This window comes from Salvelinus sp. IW2-2015, linkage group LG18 (assembly GCF_002910315.2).
Source record: "Salvelinus sp. IW2-2015 linkage group LG18, ASM291031v2, whole genome shotgun sequence".
In the NCBI taxonomy this organism is placed as follows: Eukaryota; Metazoa; Chordata; class Actinopteri; order Salmoniformes; family Salmonidae; genus Salvelinus; species Salvelinus sp. IW2-2015.
This window is the reverse complement of record NC_036858.1, coordinates 62,314,451-62,333,440: the sequence shown is the minus strand read 5'-3', so window position 1 is coordinate 62,333,440 and position 18,990 is coordinate 62,314,451. Positions and strand designations below refer to the sequence as shown.

Here is an 18,990-nt window from a genome sequence, read left to right as displayed (position 1 = left end):
AATAGTGCATCTAACTCTTTTAAGGGGGGGGGGGGGGGGGTTGTAGAAGGATTACTTTATTCCTATCCTAGGTATCCTTAAAGAGGTGGTTTTTCAGGTGTTTCCGGAAGGTGGTGATTGACATCCGCGACGCTGGCGTCGTGGGGGAGTTTGTTCCACCATTGGTGCCAGAGCAGCGAACAGTTTTGACTGGGCGCTGAGCGGAGCGTACTTCCTCAGAGGTAGGGAGGGCGAGCAGGCCAGTAGGTGGATGAACGCAGTGCCCTTGTTTGGTGTAGGGCCTGATCAGAGCCTAAGGTACGGAGGTGCCGTTTCCCTCACAGCTCCGTAGGCAAGCACCATGGTCTTGGTAGCGGATGCGAGCTTCAACTGAAGCCAGTGGAGAGAGCGGATGCGAGCGGGGTACGTGAGAGAACTTTGGGAAGGTTTGACAAACCCCCCAACAGACGGGCCTGCGGCGTTTCGGATGAGTTGTAGGTGGTTTAATGGCACAGGCAAGGGAGCCCAGCCAACAGCGAGTTGCAACGTAATCAGACGGGAGATGACAAGTGGCCTGGATTAGGACCTGCCGCCGCTTCTGTGTGAGGCAGGTCGTACTCTGCCGAATGTTGTGAGCATAGAACCTACAGGAACGGGTCACCGCCCGTGACCCGTCATGTTACATCTCCCTCCTCCCTCCGCTCACTCTCCTCCTCCCCTCCGCCTCACTCTCCGTCTCTCTCTCCCTCCGTCTCTCCCTACCGTCTCTCCCTCCTCCCTTCGTCTCTCCTCCCTCCCTTCGTCTCATCCCTCCTCCTTTCTCCTCTCCCTCCCTCCCTTCGTCTCTCTCCTCCCTCCCTTCGTCTCTCCCTCCCTCCCTCCCTCCGTCTCTCTCTCCCTCCCTCCGTCTCTCTCACGTCCCTCTCTTCTCCTCCACTCCGTCTCTCTCTCCTCCCTCCGTCTCTCTCCCTCCCTCCGTCTCTCTCTTCCTCCCTCCGTCCGTTTCTCACTCTTCATCCCCCTCCGTCTCCCTCCACTCCCTCTCTCCCTCCCTCCGTCTCTCTCGCTCCCTCCCTCCGTCTCTCTCCTCCCCTCCATCCGTCTCTCTCCTCCCTCCTCGTCTCTCTCCCCGTCTCTCCCCTCCCTCCGTCTCTCTCTCCCTCCGTCTCTCTCCCCTATCCTCCTCCGTCTCTCTCTCCCCTCCCTCCGTCTCTCTCTCCCTCCGTCTCTCATCTCATCCCTCCCTCCGTCTCTTTCTTTCTCTCTTCTCCCTCCGTCTATCCGGCTCCCTCCTCCGCTATCTCTCCTCCTGGCTATCTCTCCCTCCTCCTCGTCTCTCTCCTCCCTCCTCCTCTCCGTCTCAATCCCTCCTCCCGCTTCCATCCTCCCGTCTCGCTCTCGCTCGGTCTCGCTCTCTCCTCCTCCCCCCTCGGTCTCGCTCTCCTCCTCCCTCCCCTCGGTCCTCGCTCTCCTCCCCTCACCTCGGTCTCCTCCTCTCCTTCGCTCGCTCGCTTCCCTCCCTTCCTCCCTCCCTCGGTCTCGCTCTCCTCCCTCCCTCGGTCTGCTCTCCTCCTCTCCTCGGTCTCGCTCTCCCTCCGTCCTCTCCCTCCCGTCCTCTCCTCTCCCTCTCTCTCCCTCCTCATCCATCTCTCTCCCTCCTAGTCTGCTTTCTCATAGTCTGCTCTCTCACGTCTCTTCTCCCTCCCTCAGTCTCTCTCCCTCCCTCAGTCTTCTCCCTCCTCGTCTCTTCTTCCCTCTCTTCCTCCCTCCTTCCCCCTCCCTTCAACCTCCTCACTCTCCTCCCCCTCCCCCTCCCTCCTCGTCTCCCTCTCCTCCGTCTCTCTCCATCCTCCGTCCTCTCTTCCCCTCACGTCTCTCTCTCCCTCTCCTTCCCTCCTCTCCCTCCATTCGTCCCTCTCTCCTCCCTCGGTCTCTCCTCCTCCTCCTTCCTCCTCCTCCGTCCTCTTCTTCTCTCTCTCCCTTCTTCCCTCGCTTCCTCCCTCCCTCCCTCCGTCTTCTTTTCTTTCTCTCTTCCCCTCCGTCTATCCTCCATCCGTTATCTCTCCTTCCTCCCTCCATTTCTCTCTCTCCGTCCCGTCTATCTCTGGGTATCCATCCCTCCCTCTGGGGAGAATCTTACAGAACTCTGCATGCAGGGTTTCAATGGGATGTTTGTCCCATTTGATGAAATCTTGTTTTGCAAGTGGACCCCACACCTCGCTGCCATAAAGTGCAATTGGTTCAATGACATATTCAATTAGTTTTAGCCAAATTTCAATAGGTATTTGAATTTGCTTTTTAATGGCGTAGAATGCCCTGCGTGCTTTCTCTCTCAGTTCATTCACTGCCTCATTAAGGTGTCCAGTTGAGCTTATTTTTCAACCTAAGTAATTGTAGTGTTTGCAGTACTCTATATATTTTGTACCAATTGAGAACTTTGGTCTAATTCCCTGAGATCTGGATCTTCTCTGGAAAATCATTATTTTAGTCTTTTTGGGGTTTACTGCCAGGGCCCAGGTCTGGCAGTACTGCTCTAGCAGGTCCATGCTCTGCTGTAGGCCATGTGCTGTGGGTGACAGCAGGCATAGGTCARCTGCGAAGAGTAGGCATTTAACCTCTGCATTATGGAGACTAACACCAGGGGCTGAGGATTTTTCTAGAATAGTGGCCAATTTGTTGATGTAAATATTGAAGAGTGCAGGGCTCAGATTACAAACTTGACGAAGGCCCCGCCCCTCTCTCTCTCCCCATCTCTCTCTCTCTCTCTCTGTCTCTCCCCATCTCTCTCTCTCCCCATCTCTCTCTCTGTGTCTCTCCATCTAAAAGTGCATATCAATAGTCTAATGTGGTTCTCTTCTAATCTCCCTTTCTTTATCTACACTGATCTGAAATAAATACATTCCCAGTAGCTAGTGTCTACACACAGAAGTAGAATTCTGTTTCTATGCATCCACCTATCTACTTACTTTGAAGTCATCCAGGTTGGCTGGTAGCGTCAAAGGTTTGGTTCCTCCCACAGGGGTTTGGCTCTGACGACTGGACCCATTCTGATTGGAAGAGGCAGAGGTCGTCGGGGGAACACTGCGCAAAAGGGAGGGGGCGGGGTTGGTTGAAGGTGGTTGCTCTGCAGTGTGGTCTGAGGAGAGAGAAACAACAGCTGAGTCAGTCCACACACAGAGTCTTATGCAGCTAACCTTATGGGGCCATACAATTCAGTTCAAATCCTATTATTTTAACCCGTACCCTAACCCTAACTTTAAGCCAAAAACCTAACCTTAACCCTAGCTTAGGTTTAGAATTAGGTTAAGGAGCTTGTGGGACCAACAAAATGTCCCCAGTTGGTCAAAGTTTAGTTTGTTTACTATTCTTGTGGGACTTCTAGAGAGACACTCACACCCCTTCTCTTCCCCCCACACACACATCTTTCCCCCCACTCACACCTCTTCTCTTCCCCCCCACACACACACACCTCTTCTCCCCCACACACATCTTTCCCCCCACTCACACCTCTTCTCTTCCCCCCCACACACACACACCTCTTCCCCCCACACACCTCTTTCCCCCCACGCTGCACCTCTTTCCCCACGCTGCGCACCTCTTTCCCCCCACGCTCGCACCTCTTTCCCCCCCACGCTCGCACCTCTTTCCCCCCACGCTCGACTTTCCCCAGTCGACCTCTTTCCCCCCCACGCTCGCACCTCTTTCCCCACACGCTCGCACTCTTTCCCACACGCTCGATCTTTCCCCCACGCTCGCACCTCTTTCCCCCCACGCTCGCACCTCTCTTCCCCACGCTACCTCTTTCCCACACGCTCGCACCTCTTTCCCCCCACGCTCGCACCTCTTCTCCACGCTCGCACCTCTTTCCCCCACACGCTCGCACCTCTTTCCTCACGCCACGCTCGCACCTCTTTCCCACGCCACGCTCGCACCTCTTTTCCCCACCCACGCTCGCACCTCTTTCCCCCACACGCTCGCACCTCTTTCCTCACGCCACGCTCGCACTCTTTCCCCACGCCACGCTCGCACCTCTTTTCCCACCCCACACTCGCACTTTTTCCCCCACCCCACACTCGCACTTTTCCCACCCCCACTCGCACTTTTCCCCCACCACTCGCACTCTTCTCCCCCACCCCACACTCGCACCTCTTTCTCACCCCACACTCGCACCTCTTTCTCACCCACACTCGCCCCTTTCCTCACCCCACACTCGCACCTCTTTCCTCCCCCACACTCGCACCTCTTTCCTCACCCCACACTCGCACCTCTTTCCTCACCCCACACTCGCACCTCTTTCCTCACCCACACTCGCACCTCTTTCCTCCCCCACCTCGCACTTTCTTCTACCCCACACTCGCACCTCTTTCCTCACCCACACTCCGCATCTTTCCCCCACCCCACACTCGCACCTCTTTCCCCCACCCCACACTCGCACCTCTTTCCTCACCCACATCGCACCTCTTTTCACCCCATCTCCACCACACTCGCACCTCTTTCCCACCCCACACTCGCACCTCTTTCCTCACCCCACACTCGCACCTCTTTCCCCACGCCACACTCGCACCTCTTTCCCCACCCCACACTCGCACTTCTTTCCACCCCACACTCGCACTCTTTCTCACCCCACACTCGCACCTCTTTCCCCACCCACACTCGCACCTCTTTCCCCCCACATCGCACCTCTTTTCCCTCCCCACACTCGCACCTCTTCCCCACGCACACTCGCACCTCTTTCCTCACCCCATACTCGCACCTCTTTCCTCACTACACACCTCTTTCCTCACCACACACTCACACCTCTTTCCCCCACACACTCACACCTCTTTCCCCCACACACTCACATCTCTTTCCCCCACACACTCACTTGGGTGGTGCTGGGAGGATGGTGTGGTAGTTGTAGTGCTGCTGCTGCTGGTGGAGGATCTGCAGCTGGAGGAAGAGCTGCTGCTGGTGGAGGATCTTGGTGTAGGTGGAGTCCAGCTGAGGGGGAGGCTCCCGGTCAGCCTTCTGGTCCGGAGGGATGTACTGGTGGTACTTGAGCTTCTTCACCTTGGGCTTGTTGTCTTTGGCCTTCTTAGGCCTCTGGGGGGGCCGCTCCGAACTGGGCTTCGACTGGGAGTGGTGGAAGAGTGGGAGATGGGGAGAGGGAGAGAGAGAGAAATAGTAAGTAAGATATGATTGCTTGTATACACAAATGATTAAATTCCATGATACTCTGATAGCCAAATGACAGGGGATGTCTCACCTTGGTCTGACCAGTAGCAGGGCAGGAAGCTCCCGACATCGCTGAACCATTGGTCAGCTTCTGTGGTGGCAATGGGTCTTGGCCATTCACCAACAGCGGAGGTGGTGGTGGGACCTGGGTAAGGAACTGAGAAAACATCTGATTGGTCAGTTTAAGTGTCAATAATGGGACAACTCATGTGATTACTTGTCTATGTAACTTGCAGGAATACCAGTGGCTATCTCCATTATGTGGCTATACGTACTGTACAAAAATAAGACTTCAACCTACTACCTGTGAGGGGGACATGTCCCTGTTCTGAGTGAGCATGTCAGAGGGGGACAMCTGGGAGAGTGGACCCAGTGGAGAGTCGTGATTGGCTAGCGTATCCGGAGAAAATGCATCACTGCTGTCCTCGTCCAATGAGGATTCTCCTGCACCCTTTGGAGAATCTGAGAGACATTTATTAAACCTCTATTTTGCCGTTCTTCTCGCCAAACAAATTATTGTCTACAACAACAAGTTGATTAGTTGTGAGGTTGAGTCTCACTACAACAAACATCAACTGTATTTCATACAGAGGGAATAGTAATTGGCAATACAAAAAGAGGCGATGGCCAAACCAGAATTACTAATGATGGAAGTGGTCACAGTCTCTCCAGCACAAGGATTTAGCAATAACAATGTCCCCACACCAGTCCAGTATTGTGAAATTGATGTATTGCAATGATAACATTTGAGGAACATTTGAACGTGAACCATGAACAGTGACTAATTGAAGGGAGTTTGGGAGTGGTTGGGTAAATTTGTCTGAGTGAGGGACTAATTCACCTGGCCAGTAAACATGTTGCAGTGGACTGTGCACAGGAAGGACGCTCCTACCCAGTTGACTAAGGTGTTGTTGTGTACATACTGGAGCTTATATTGTGTATGTACCCAGTAAAGTGTTGCAATGACAAGTAGTGTTGTATACTTGATCTGTAATGTATGTTACACTGGACAATAAGAATGGGTACATACCAAGAACAGAAGTGAGTGTTTCAGTGGACATTCTGTGTGTGTGTATTGCAGTGTACAGTGTGTGTATTGCAGTGGACAGTGTGTGTTCATACCCAGTAGTGAGTGCTGCAGAGGACAGTCCAGGTCTACAGGCAGGATGTTCTTGTGGATGAGCTCTATAGGACCAGGTCTGTGGGAGATCTTATCATTAAGGTCATCAGCCAGCCTGGCCCTCTTCAGCTGCAGCTGCTTGGCCTGCAGAGACGGCTCCGCTGACGTCTCTGTGTGAAGAGAGAAGAGGAACAAAAACACACGGTATTAGGCCGGTTAGATGTACTGCTAAATTCTCTAAAACGACATTGGAGGCAGCTTATGGTAGAGAAATTAACATTACATTCTCTGGCAGCAGCTCTGGTGGACATTCCTGCAATCAGCATGCCAATTGCATACTCCCTCAAAACTTGAGAAATCTGTGGCAGTGTTGTGTCACAAAACTGCACATTTTAGAATAGCCTTTTATTGTCCCCAGCACAAGGTGCACCTGTGTAATGATCATGCTGTTTAATCAGATTCTTGATATGCCACACCTGTCAGGTGGATGGATTATCTTGGCAAAGGAGGAATGTAAACACATTTTTTCCATATGTTTTGGGAAATAAGGTTTGTGTGTGTATGGAACATTTCTGGGATCAAGACTTTACACGTTGCGTTTTCATTTTTGTTCAGTGTAGATCAGCACAAACAGATGTGGTATATTTGGCTCACTGCCTCTAGAGAAGTAGTGTGTGGGGGTGTAGTTCTGTGGTGATCAGAGAGGGGGCGCTGTGACTCACCCTCCAGTATGTGCATCCTGACCAGCTCTGAGCGCTCAGGACGACTCCTGATCTTCCTCTTCAGATAGTCCTCAGTCTGGAAGAGAGGAGGAGAGATGGATGAGAGGAGAGAGGGGAGAGATACAAAGGGAGAGAGGGGGGAGAAGAGGAAAGGAACAGGAGATGGAAAAAAAGGGACAGGAGAGGGAGGGAGAAAGGGACAGGAGAGGGAGGGAGAAAGGGACAGGAGAGGGAGGAGAGGGACAGGAGAGGGAGGAGAGGGACAGGAGAGGGAGGAGAGGGACAGGAGTTGGAGAAAGAAGCGAGAGAGAGAGGGAGAGGATGCACTTCAACAAAGACTGCACTTGTTGAACTAAAAAGAGAAAAAGTGCTGGAGAGACTACTAGACTTACCCTGGCTCTCTCCAGATTCCTCCGCTGCTCGTGGAAGGCCGCCGGACTCTTCAGTGCTGTGGTGAGGGAAAGAGAGAAAACAATAAAGGAGAGGGAACGACCGTGAATGAAAACTCCAACAAATGAGTACAGCGCAAAGCACTAGTGGAGACAGTGTGAGAGCTGATACTGAGGAACACACACAAAGCAGAACTCTCTATATGAAAAAGTCACTGGAGTTCTATCCACCAAACAGTAAGAACAGAAAACAGAACAGTATGTTTTTGTCTTGACTAGTGAGTGACCTGTTTCAGCAGAACAGTGAAGGAGGAACGGCTTGCTATAGTATAAGAGAGGTGTACGCATGAGAACCCATAGAACTATCAATAAAGATGTGAATTAGCACAGCCAGGAAATTTAAGGAGGACATGTGAGAGCTGAGAGAAGAGTGATGGGATGACTTTCTGAGAGAGGGACCTTCTACACTTATCACTCTCTTCAACTGTATGGGTCTTCAGCATGCCCCTGTGTGTCACATCATTCAGAAGTTGGAAAACACAAAGACGTGCACACCAACACACACACACTGGATGGTTGAAGAGGATGTTGGAGGGACACTGGAGATTTCATCATCACCAATGTGAAGCCTTAAATCAGCTCAACTGTCAAACAGTGACGTCTGGCCCTGCTGTGTGTGTGCGTGTTTATTGATGCTGGCTTACGGAAGGTCAACTAGGAGGGTCGCAGACTGGCAGGCTGGCAGGCCTAAATATTGGCCTGGGATTCCTGTGATGTAACTAATCAAATCAAGACGACTTTTGCCTACAAATACATGCAAATGGATCATGGAGGATCCAGCCTTCTCTGTAATTCAGTCTGCTTTATAGCACCAACTGCACTGCGACTGTAAATCCATGGCATGAGCACATTACGGTCTATTAACTCTACAGAGCCTTGGCGGTAAAGCAGTTCTGCTATAGCTTTGGGCCATGGTCATAAGAAGTCCCTTTTAAAAGGCTGGTTGGTAATGCATCCTCCTCCACAAGAAGACAACCTGACCCTCAGTAATCTGGACTAATCTGGAATCAAGTCCTGTATGTCTGAGCCAGGCCACCGTAGAGACACCTAGTTCTCCTGGCCCGTTGTTGTTGTGTAATAAGACTGGGAGCACAGGGGAGAGAGAGGCCCATCTTATGGCCAGGTTAGACACGTAAACAATAAGGCCTGAGGGGGTGTGGTATGCAGGAGAGAAGCACTGATTGCAAATATACCACAGGTAAGGGCTGTTCTTAGGCACGACGCAACACAATCAGTGCCTCTCTCCTGTAAGAAGTAGCCCATGCACTTCCTCCTATCAACAGCTGAACACTGAGTCTCCTTAGTCTCTTCAGCTACTGAAGAGAACACATAACAGGAAGTGGACACAGTAGGGGAAGCTGGCTGGCCCACTTGATAACAACACCACCACCACAACACAAATTACAACAACACAATGCAAATTACAACAGAACAGAACAGGCCTGTCAGTCCATGGGGACCAGGAACAGACACTGTGCTGGTCAAGAATGCAGAGGGTGACATTGTATTATATTTGCTGGTCTAGACTCTAGAGATAAGAATAGAGAGTTTGGGCACTACTTACGTGGCATGATCCCTTGGCTGACCAGCTCCTCCCGGGTGCGTCTCTGCTGTAGTTTGAGCTGGAGGACTGCATGACAACAGAGAGAGAGGGATAGAGGAGAGTCAGCAACTGCCAGCATGGAAACAACCACCTCTTCAAAACCAGAGTTTCAGGCCCAGACTGCCATCCTACACTGAACCGTCCATCCGCACGGCAGAGAGGGTATCCTTGTGTCAACAAACACTGGAGTAGACAGCTAGAGCAGGACTCAATGGACAGAACCCACTCCCTCGTTCTTTCATTCTCTTTCGTTTCCTCCCTCACTCTTAAAAAAAGCTGTGGCAGAGGGCAAAGGGAGGGTGGAGTATGGTGATATTTATTACAAACTTCCTGTTTCTAAACTCTCGGTTGTTGATTGCGCAGTGCGCTTATAAAAACCCACACAGAATGTATGTGTGTCTGTGAGAGAGTGCAAACGAGAGATAGAGAGGAAGATAAAGGGAGAGAGAGATTACACAGATCCACAAAGAATTTGAAAACAAACCCATTGTGATAAACTCCTTTATCTACTGGGTGAAATACCACAGTGTGCCATCACAGCAGCAAGATTTGTGACCTGTTGCCACAAGAAAAGGGAAACTAGTGAAGAACAAACATCATTGTAAATACAACCTATATTTATGTTTATTTATTTTCCCTTTTGTACTTTAACCATTTGCACATCGTTACAACACTGTATATAGACAAAGACATTCAAAATGTCTTTATTCTTTTGGAATGTTTACTGCAATTTTTTCTTGTTTATTTCACTTTTTGTATTATCTACTTCAGAGATAGATAGGGGGGAGCAAGAGAGAGCGAAAGAGAGAGATAGGTGGGAGCTAGAGAGAGATAGGGGGGAGCTAGAGAGAGCGAAAGAGAGAGATAGGGGGGAGCTAGAGAGAGCAAAAGAAAGATAAAGGGAGAGCGAGAGAGAGCGAGAGATGCAGGCGGTAATTCTGTCAGCAGACTGTTTTACCACTGCCATTCTTAGGTCGACCTATTACTATGCATTCCTCGCAGCAGCCTGTATTATCAAGCCAAGCTATGGTATCAATGTAAAGAACGCAGAAAGAATTGTTGCAAGTCTTGCAACAATTAAGGGAAGTAAGCAGGTCCTTATCAGTCTTCCAGTCAGAACAACTGACCTGACCCCCAGTGGTGTAAAGTACTTAAAAATACTTTTAAGTACTACATAAGTAGTTTTTTGGGGTATCTGTACTTTACTATTCATATTTTTTACAACTTTTACTGTACTACATTCCGAAAGAAAATAATGTATTTTTTACGCCATACATTTTCCCTGACAACCAAAAGTACTTGTTACATTTTGAAATGCTTAGCAGGACAGACAAATGGTCCAATTCACACTCATCAAAAGAACATCCCTGGCCATGACTACTGCCTCTGATCTGGCAGACTCACTAAACACAAATGCTTCGTTTGTAAATTATGTCTGAGTGTTGGAGTGTGCCTCTGGCTATCTATAAATAAATAAAACAAGAAAACGGTGCCATCTGGTTTGCTTAATARAGGGAATTTGAAATGCTTTATACTTTTTGATAAATAAGTACATTTACTTTTGATACTTAAGTATATTTAAAACCAAATACTTTTAGATTTTTACTTAAGTAGTATTTTACTGGGTGACTTTCTTGAGTAATTTTATATTTTGATATCTTTACTTTTACTCAAGTATGACAATTGGGTACTTTTTCCACCATTGCTGACACCTAACCACCTAAACTACTTTGTGTTTGAGTGACACGAGATACACTTCTCTTGAAAGGACACAGGCTAAGTGAGTGTCCTGCTTCCCTGTCCCTTCAGTCCAGACCAAAATCTAAATACTCTTCCACACCTCTCCTTTCCATCCATGTCGTCATTCCTTCTGGACCACTGACATCTGAAAGCAAGGGGCACAGTTGTAAGTTCCACCATGAAGATCCCTCTGGATCTGCTGTAGTCACGGAGGAAGTAGAACGAGGAGAAGACTATTTATTAGAATACAGGCCCCAGGCATCCACAGTTAGAGAGGAGAGAAGAATAAGGAGAGAAGAGAGAGAAGATGAGAGAGAAAGCGAGAGAGAGAAAGATAAGAGAGAATGCAGAGAGAGAGCGAGAGAAGTTGAGAGGGAGAGAATGGCAGAAAGAGAGCGAGAGAAGTTGAGAGGGAGAGAATGCAGAGAGAGAGCGAGAGAGAGAAGATAAGAGAGAATGCAGAGAGAGAGGAGAGAAGTTGAGAGGGAGAGAGAATGCAGAGGAGAGCAAGAGAGAGAAAGATGAGAGAGAGGGAGAGAAGTTGAGAGGGAGAGAATGCAGAGAGAGAGCGAAGAGAGAGAAAGATAAGAGAGAATGCAGAGAGAGAGGGAGAGAAGTGTGAGGGGAAGCAGGAAGGCAGAGAGAGAAAGAAGAGAGAGAGAGATGAGAGAGAGGGAGAGAGGTTGTTGAGAGGGAGAGAGAATGCAGAGAGAGAGCGGAGAGAGAGAAGTATGAAGGAAGAGAATGCAGAAGAGAGAGGGAGAGAAGTTGAGAGGGAGAGAATGCAGAGAGAGAGCGAGAGAAGTTGAGAGGGAGAGAATGCAGAGAGAGTACAACCCATATTTATATTTATTTTCCCTTTTGTACTTTAACTATTTGCACATGTGATATTTGATGTGATATGTCTATTATTTTACAACTTTTGTGAGTGTAATGTTTAATGTTCATTTGTATTGTTTATTTTACTTTAGTTTATTATCTACTTCACTTGCTTTGGCAATGTTAACATGTTTCCCATGCCAATAAAGCCATTAAATTGAATTGAATTGAGAGAGAATAAAAATAAGAGAATGCAGAGAGAGAGAGAAGAAAGATGAGAGAGAGAATAGAGAGAGAAGAAAGATGAGAGAGAGAATAGAGAGAATGCAGAGAGAGAGCAAACTAGAATGCTATTTGGCCCTAAACAGAGAGTACAGTGGCAGAATACCTGACCTCTGTGACTGACCCGAACTTAAGGAAAGCTCTGACTATGTACAGACCCAGTGAGCATAGCCTTGCTATTTAGAAAGGTCGCCGTATACCTGGCTCTCAAGAGAAGACAGGCTATGTGCACACTGCCCACAAAATTAGGTGGAAACTGAGCTGCACTTCCTAACCTCCTGCCAAATGTATGACCATATTAGAGACACATATTTACCTCAGATTACACAGATCCACAAAGAATTCGAAACAAACCCAAGTTTGATAAACTCCCATATCTACTGGGTAAAATACCACAGTGTGCAATCACAGCGGCAAGATTTGTGACCTGTTGCCACAAGAAAAGGGCAACCAGTTAATAACAAAACACCATTGTAAATACAACCCATATTTATTTTCCCTTTAGTACTTTAACTATTTGCACATTGCTACAACACTCTATATAGACAAAATTTGGCATTTGAAATGTCTATTATTTTGGAACTTCTGAGTGTAATGTTTACAGTAAATTTGAATTGTTKATTTCACTTATGTTTATTATCTATTTCACTTGCTTCGGCAATGTTAACATATGTTTCCCACGCCAACAAAGCCCCTTAAATTGAATTGAGAGAGAGAAGAAAGATGAGAGAGAATGCAGAGAGTGTGAGAGAGAAAAAAGAGACAAAAGAACAGGGAGGAGGGCCAACAGTGTGCTCATGTGTCATTAGGTCTAGTTAAATATGTCTGCCACTGTCCCCAAAGGGCCTCCAGACCTGGCACAGCATAGCCCACACCTACTGTGCGTGCGTACACACACACACACACACACACACACACACGGTTAAGACCGTTGAGCCAGTAACCAAAATGTTGCTGGTTCAAATCCCCAAATCTGACGTTCTGCCCTTGAGCAAGGCAATTAAGCCCCAACAACAACTGTTCCCAGAACGCAGATGACGTTGAATAAGGCACCCCCGACACCTCTCTGATTCAGAGGGGTTGGGTTCAATGCACAAGACACATTTCAGTTGAATGCATTCAGTTCTGCAACTGACTAGGTATATCTTCCCCTTGCCAACACACACACACACACACACACACACACACACACACACACACACACACACACACACACACCTAGAAGTCTCCCTTATGAACTCACATGCGCACACACACTTGGCATGGCCGAACACTTGGCATGGCCATTGGAACAGTTCTATTTGGAAAGCACAGTAATCATCCAATGACCTCACCATTTGGACATTAGCTTGATCATTACACACCACAACCAGGGAGATATATGAGGAATGGCCGAAGCCAATGACTTCACGACACGGATCAATAAAAAAGGATCAAGAAGAGGATGGATGAAGCTTGACAGAAGTCTGGTCACCATACAGAACCAAACCCAAAGCTTGACAGAAGTCTGGTCACCATACAGAACCAAACCCAAAGCTTGTGCTAGACAATAAACTTGTGAATTATAACATCTTGGGGAAGCCTACATCTAAAATGACAAACACACAAATCACATCTCCCCTTACCACTGAGTGTCTTCTAACCCCACCCACCAACCTTCTTAGTCGTCTTACCCCACCACCTTCTTTTAGTCGTCTAACCCCACCCACCCACCTTCTTTAGTCTTCTAACCCCACCCACCCACCTTATTTAGTCTAACCCCACCCACCCACCTTCTTTAAGTCTTCTAACCCCACCCCCACCTTCTTTTAGTCGTCTAACCCCACCCACCCACACCACCCACCTTCTTTAGTCGTCTAACACCACCACTTCTTTAGTCGTCTACCCCACCCTCCCACCAACCTTCTTTAGTCGTCTAACCCCACCCACCCACCTTCTTTTAGTCGTCTAACCCCACACTCCCACCAACCTTATTTAGTCTAACCCCACCCACCCACCTTCTCTAGTCGTCTAACCCCACCCACCCAACCTCTTTAGTCGTCTAACCCCACCCACCCACCGTCTTTAGTCGTCTAACCCCACCCACCCACCGTCTTTAGTAGTCTAACCCCACCACTCACCCACCTTGTCGTCCAAACCCCACCCACCACCTTCTTTTAGTCGTTCTTAACCCACCCCCTTTCACCACCCCCCCTTTTTAGTGTCTAACCCCACCCACCCACCGTCTTTAGTCGTCTAACCCCACCCACACACCGTCTTAGTAGTCTAACCCCACCCACTCACCCACCTTTGTCGTCCAAACCCCACCCACCCACCTTCTTTTAGTCGTCTTAACCCCTCCCACCCACCTTCTTTTAGTCTTCTAAAAACCCCTCCCACCCACCTTCTTTTAGTCTTCTAACCCCACCCACCCACCTTCTTTTAGTATTCTAACCCCGCCCACCTTTTTTTAGGCTGTGATAAGTATGTCTCTCGTAGTCCATCCTCAAGTCCTGCTTGTCCAGCTCTTCCCCCATTGGAACATAGTCCAAGGGGGCGGGCTCAAAGGACAGGAAGTGGTTGGTGTCCAGCATTATTATTTAGACTTGCTATTAATTATCTTGGTAAACATTTAATTTTCATAAAGAGGTGTCGTCGTTCAAGTCTTGAATGGACGCTGATATAGCGGTGGCCACCGATATGGAGCTAAAGGCAGGCGGGTCTCTAAAAAGAGGTCTCGTCTGCAATAGACGAAATCAAGATCGTATTGGCTTTCCTTTCACCTACGTCGAGGCAGGGAGAAGACGTTAGTCTTATTCATTGCTTGTCCAGATAATCAACCTTTGACAAGCACAGTCAGAATTTAAGAAAAAGTAGCTTGAAAATTCTATCAAAAAAGGGGGTGATTCGATTCAAGAAAGCTTGTGCCGTCTTCTGTCTTCCAGGTCAGAACGTCTATTTTCTTCTCTGTCTCTCCATCCTTCCCTCGTTTTCTCTCGTTGTGACAGTCAGCTAGAAACGATAGAGCTGCTCTACAAAGGTGTCCAATGAGACGGTGTAAATGGACAGGGTAAAGCCAAAGATGAAAAAGAGAGAGAACGAGGGATGAGAGAAAAAGGAGGGCAGCAGCAGAGGCGAGCCCAGAGAGACTGCTCTGCTTGCGGCTCCTCAGTCACGACACGCGCGCGCATGTGGTGGTGTTAGTGATAGAGTTCTCCAACGCAGCTGTTACCATTCATTCACAGTTACAATCTGAATCTCTGCCCACATACAGTACTGTACCATTCAAAAGTTGACACACCGTGTCAAGGGTTTTTCTTAATGTTTACTATTTTCTACATTGTAGAATAATAGTGAAGACATCGAAACAATGAAATACATTTTAAAAAGAACCCAAAAATATTTTGCCAGGTAAGTTTACTGGGAACACATTGTCATTTACAGCAACAACCTGGGGAATAGTTACAGGGGAGAGGAGGGGAATGAATGAGACAATTGTAAACTGGGGATGATTAGGTGACTGTGATGGTATGAGGGACAGATTAGGAATTTAGCCAGGACAACGGGGTTAGAACACCTACTCCTTCAATAAGTGCCATGGGATCTTTAGTGACCACAGAGTCAGACAGCCGTTTAACGTCCCATCCGAAAGACGGAACCCTGCACAGGGCAATGTCCCCAATCACTGCCCTGGGGCATTGGGATATTTTTTTGACCAGAGGAACGGGTGCATCCTACTGGCCCTCCAACACCACTTCCAGCAGCATCTGGGTCTCCCATCCAGGGACCGACCAGGACCAACCATGCTTAACTTCTGAAGCAAGCCAGCAGCGGGATGCAGCGTGGAATGCTGTAGTGAAATCATGTAGGAACCAAAAAAGTGTTATACAATATAGATTTTAGATTCTTCAAAGTAGCCATCCTTTGCCTTGATGAAAGCTTTGCACACTCTTGGCATTCTCTCAACCAGCTTCATGAGCTAGTCACCTGGAATGCATTTAAATTAACAAGTGTGTTTTGGTAAAAGTTTTTTTCTGGAATTCTTTCCTTCTTAATGCGTTTGAGCCAATCAGTTGTGATGTGACAAGGTAGGGGTGGTACAGTTGAAGTCAGAAGTTTACATACARCTTAGCCAAAAATATTTAAACTCAGTTTTTCACAATTCCTGACATATAATCAGAGTAAAAATTCCCTGTCTTAGGTCAGTTAGGATCACCACTTTATTTTAAGAATGTGAAATGTCAGAATAATAGTAGAGAGAATGATTTACTTCAGCTTTTATTTCTTTCATCACATTCCCAGTGGGTCAGAAGTTTACATGCACTCAATTAGTATTTGGTAGCACTCCCTTTAAAATGTTTAACTTGGGTCAAACGTTACAGGTAGCCTTCCACAAGCTTCCCACAATAAGCTGGGTGAATTTTGGCCCATTCCTCCTGACAGAGCTGGTGTAACTGAGTCAGGTTTGTAGGCCTCCTTGCTCGCACACATTTTTTCAGTTCTGGACACAAATTTTCTATAGGATTGAGGTCAGGCAGGGCTTTGTGATGGCCACTCCAATACCTTGACTTTGTTGCCATTTTGCCACAAATTTGGAAGCATGCTTGGGATCATTGTCCATTTGGAAGACCCATTTGCGACCAAGCTTTAACTTCCTGACTGATGTCTTGAGATGTTGCTTCAATATATCCACATAARTTTCCTCCCTCATGATTCCATCTATTTTGTGAAGTGCACCAGTCCCTCCTGCAGCAAAGCACCCGCACAATGGTGTTGGGATGGTGTTCTTCGGCTTGCAAGCCTCCCCCTTTTTCCTCCAAACATAACAATGGTCATTATGGCCAAACAGTTCTATTTTTGTTTCATCAGACCAGAGGACATTTCTCCAAAAAGTATGATCTTTGTCCCCATGTGCAGTTGCAAAGTCTGGCTTTTTTATGGCGGTTTTGGAGCAGTCCTTGCTGAGCGGCCTTTCTGGTTATGTCGATATAGGTCTCGTTTTACTGTGGATATAAATACTTTTGTACCCGTTTCCTCCAGCATCTCCACAAGGTCCTTTGCTGTTGTTCTGGGATTGATTTGCAATTTTCGCACCAAAGTGCGTTCATCTCTAGGAGACAGAACACGTCTCCTTCCTGAGCAGTATGACGGCTGCGTGGTCCCATGGTATACTTGCATACTATTGTTTTTACAGATGTGGTACCTTCAGGCGTTTGGAAATTGCTCCCAAGGATGAACCAGTCTTGTGGAGGTTTACAACAACAAAAAATCTTGGCTGATTTCTTTTGATGTTCCCATGATGTCAAGCAAAGAGGCACTGAGTTTGAATGTAGACCTTGAAATACATCCACAGGTACACGACCAATTGGCTCAAATTATGTCAATTAGCCTATCATAATAAGTTTATTAGAGTAATCAGCCTCAGAAATTGCAGCCCAAATAAATGCTTCACAGAGTTCAATAACAGACATATCTCAACATCAACTGTTCAGAGGAGACTGCGTGAATCAGGCCTTCATGGTCGAATTGCTGCAAAGAAACCACGACTAAAACACCAATAAGATGAAGACTTGCTTGGGCCAAGAAACACGAGCAATGGACATTAGACCGGTGGAAAATTTCCTTTGGTCTGATGAGTCCAAATTGGAGATTTTTGGTTCCAAACAGGGTGTCTTTGTGAGACGCAGAGTAGGTGAACGGATTATCTCTGCATGTGTGGTTCCCACCGTGAAGCATGGAGGAGGTGCGATGGTGTGGGGGTGCTTTGCTGGTGACACTGACGTTGATATATTTAGAATTCAAGGCACACTTAACCAGCATGGCTACCACAGCATTCTGGAGCAATACGCCATCCCATCTGGTTTGCGCTTAGTGGGACTATCATTTGTTTTTCAACAGGACAATGACCCAACACACCTGCAGGCTGTGTAAAGGCTATTTGACCAAGAAGAGTGTTGGAGTGCTGCATCAGATGACCTGGTCTCCACAATCACCCGACTTCAACCCAATTGAGATGGTTTGGGATGAGTTGGACCGCGGAGTGAAGGAAAAGCAGCCAACAAGTGCTCAGCATATGTGGGAACTCCTTCAAGACTGTTGAAAAAGCATTCCAGGTGAAGCTGGTTGAGAGAATGCCAAGTGTGCAAAGCTGTCAAGGCAAAGGGTGGCTACTTTGAAGAATCTAAAATATATTTTGATTTGTTTAACACTTTATTGGTTACTACAGGATTCCATATGTGTTATTTCATAGTTTTGATGTCTTCACTATTATTTTACAATGTAGAAAATAGAACAAATAAAGAAAAACCCTTGAATGAGTAGGCGTCCAAACTTTTGACGGGTACTGTACCTCCCCCCTCCAATTCACAGCTCAACCTACAGACCCAGCCTTCCGCCAGAGAAAAGGATTTTGTTGATAAACAACGTGTTATTCTGATGACCTACTTGAGACATTTAGAACACAGATCGATCATGTTAATGGTTTTTGTGAGTCATCATCCATAGTTAAAATGCAGGAGACTTTATCCAATCAGTGATGACAATGACCTTGAAGTACAACCGGCTTTCTATTTCTCTCAGTACTGTATATTTTACTCTATGATGGAACATATTCATACATTGAGTATCTATGGCTCTTCGTGTGATTTGCAACCTTTGTATAGTAGAACAACTGCAATGGAATACCTCATGCCATTTTGCAGTGAGTTGCGGCAACTCCTGCATCACATGCTAGAATACAGCGACAGAGATGGCACTACCCAATTTCGAAATTGCCCCCTGTGCATTCTACTATTACAACTTCCAAGAGTAAGTTGAAAGCCGGACTGATTACAATTTTTTATATATATATATAGATATATATACATACACTGCTCAAAAAAATAAAGGGAACACTTAAACAACACAATGTAACTCCAAGTCAATCACACTTCTGTGAAATCAAACTGTCCACTTAGGAAGCAACACCGATTGACAATACATTTCACATGCTGTTATGCAAATAGAATAGACAACAGGTGGAAATTATAGGCAATTAGCAAGACACCCCCAATAAAGGAGTGGTTCTGCAGGTGGTGACCACAG

The 18,990-nt window shown here is 47.4% G+C and overlaps 1 protein-coding gene across 1 annotated transcript in view; it reads right to left on the bottom strand.

Annotated features, from left to right (window-relative positions):
* The window catches only part of LOC111977724 (myocardin-related transcription factor A-like), a 110,805-nt gene that overhangs the window by 11,712 nt on the left and 80,103 nt on the right, over positions 1-18,990 (bottom strand). Inside the window, 8 exon segments of the mRNA XM_070448634.1 lie at positions 2,946-3,115; positions 4,836-5,091; positions 5,225-5,350; positions 5,498-5,655; positions 6,316-6,483; positions 7,036-7,111; positions 7,428-7,483; positions 9,049-9,114. Coding sequence (XP_070304735.1) covers positions 2,946-3,115; positions 4,836-5,091; positions 5,225-5,350; positions 5,498-5,655; positions 6,316-6,483; positions 7,036-7,111; positions 7,428-7,483; positions 9,049-9,114 — 1,076 coding nt within the window.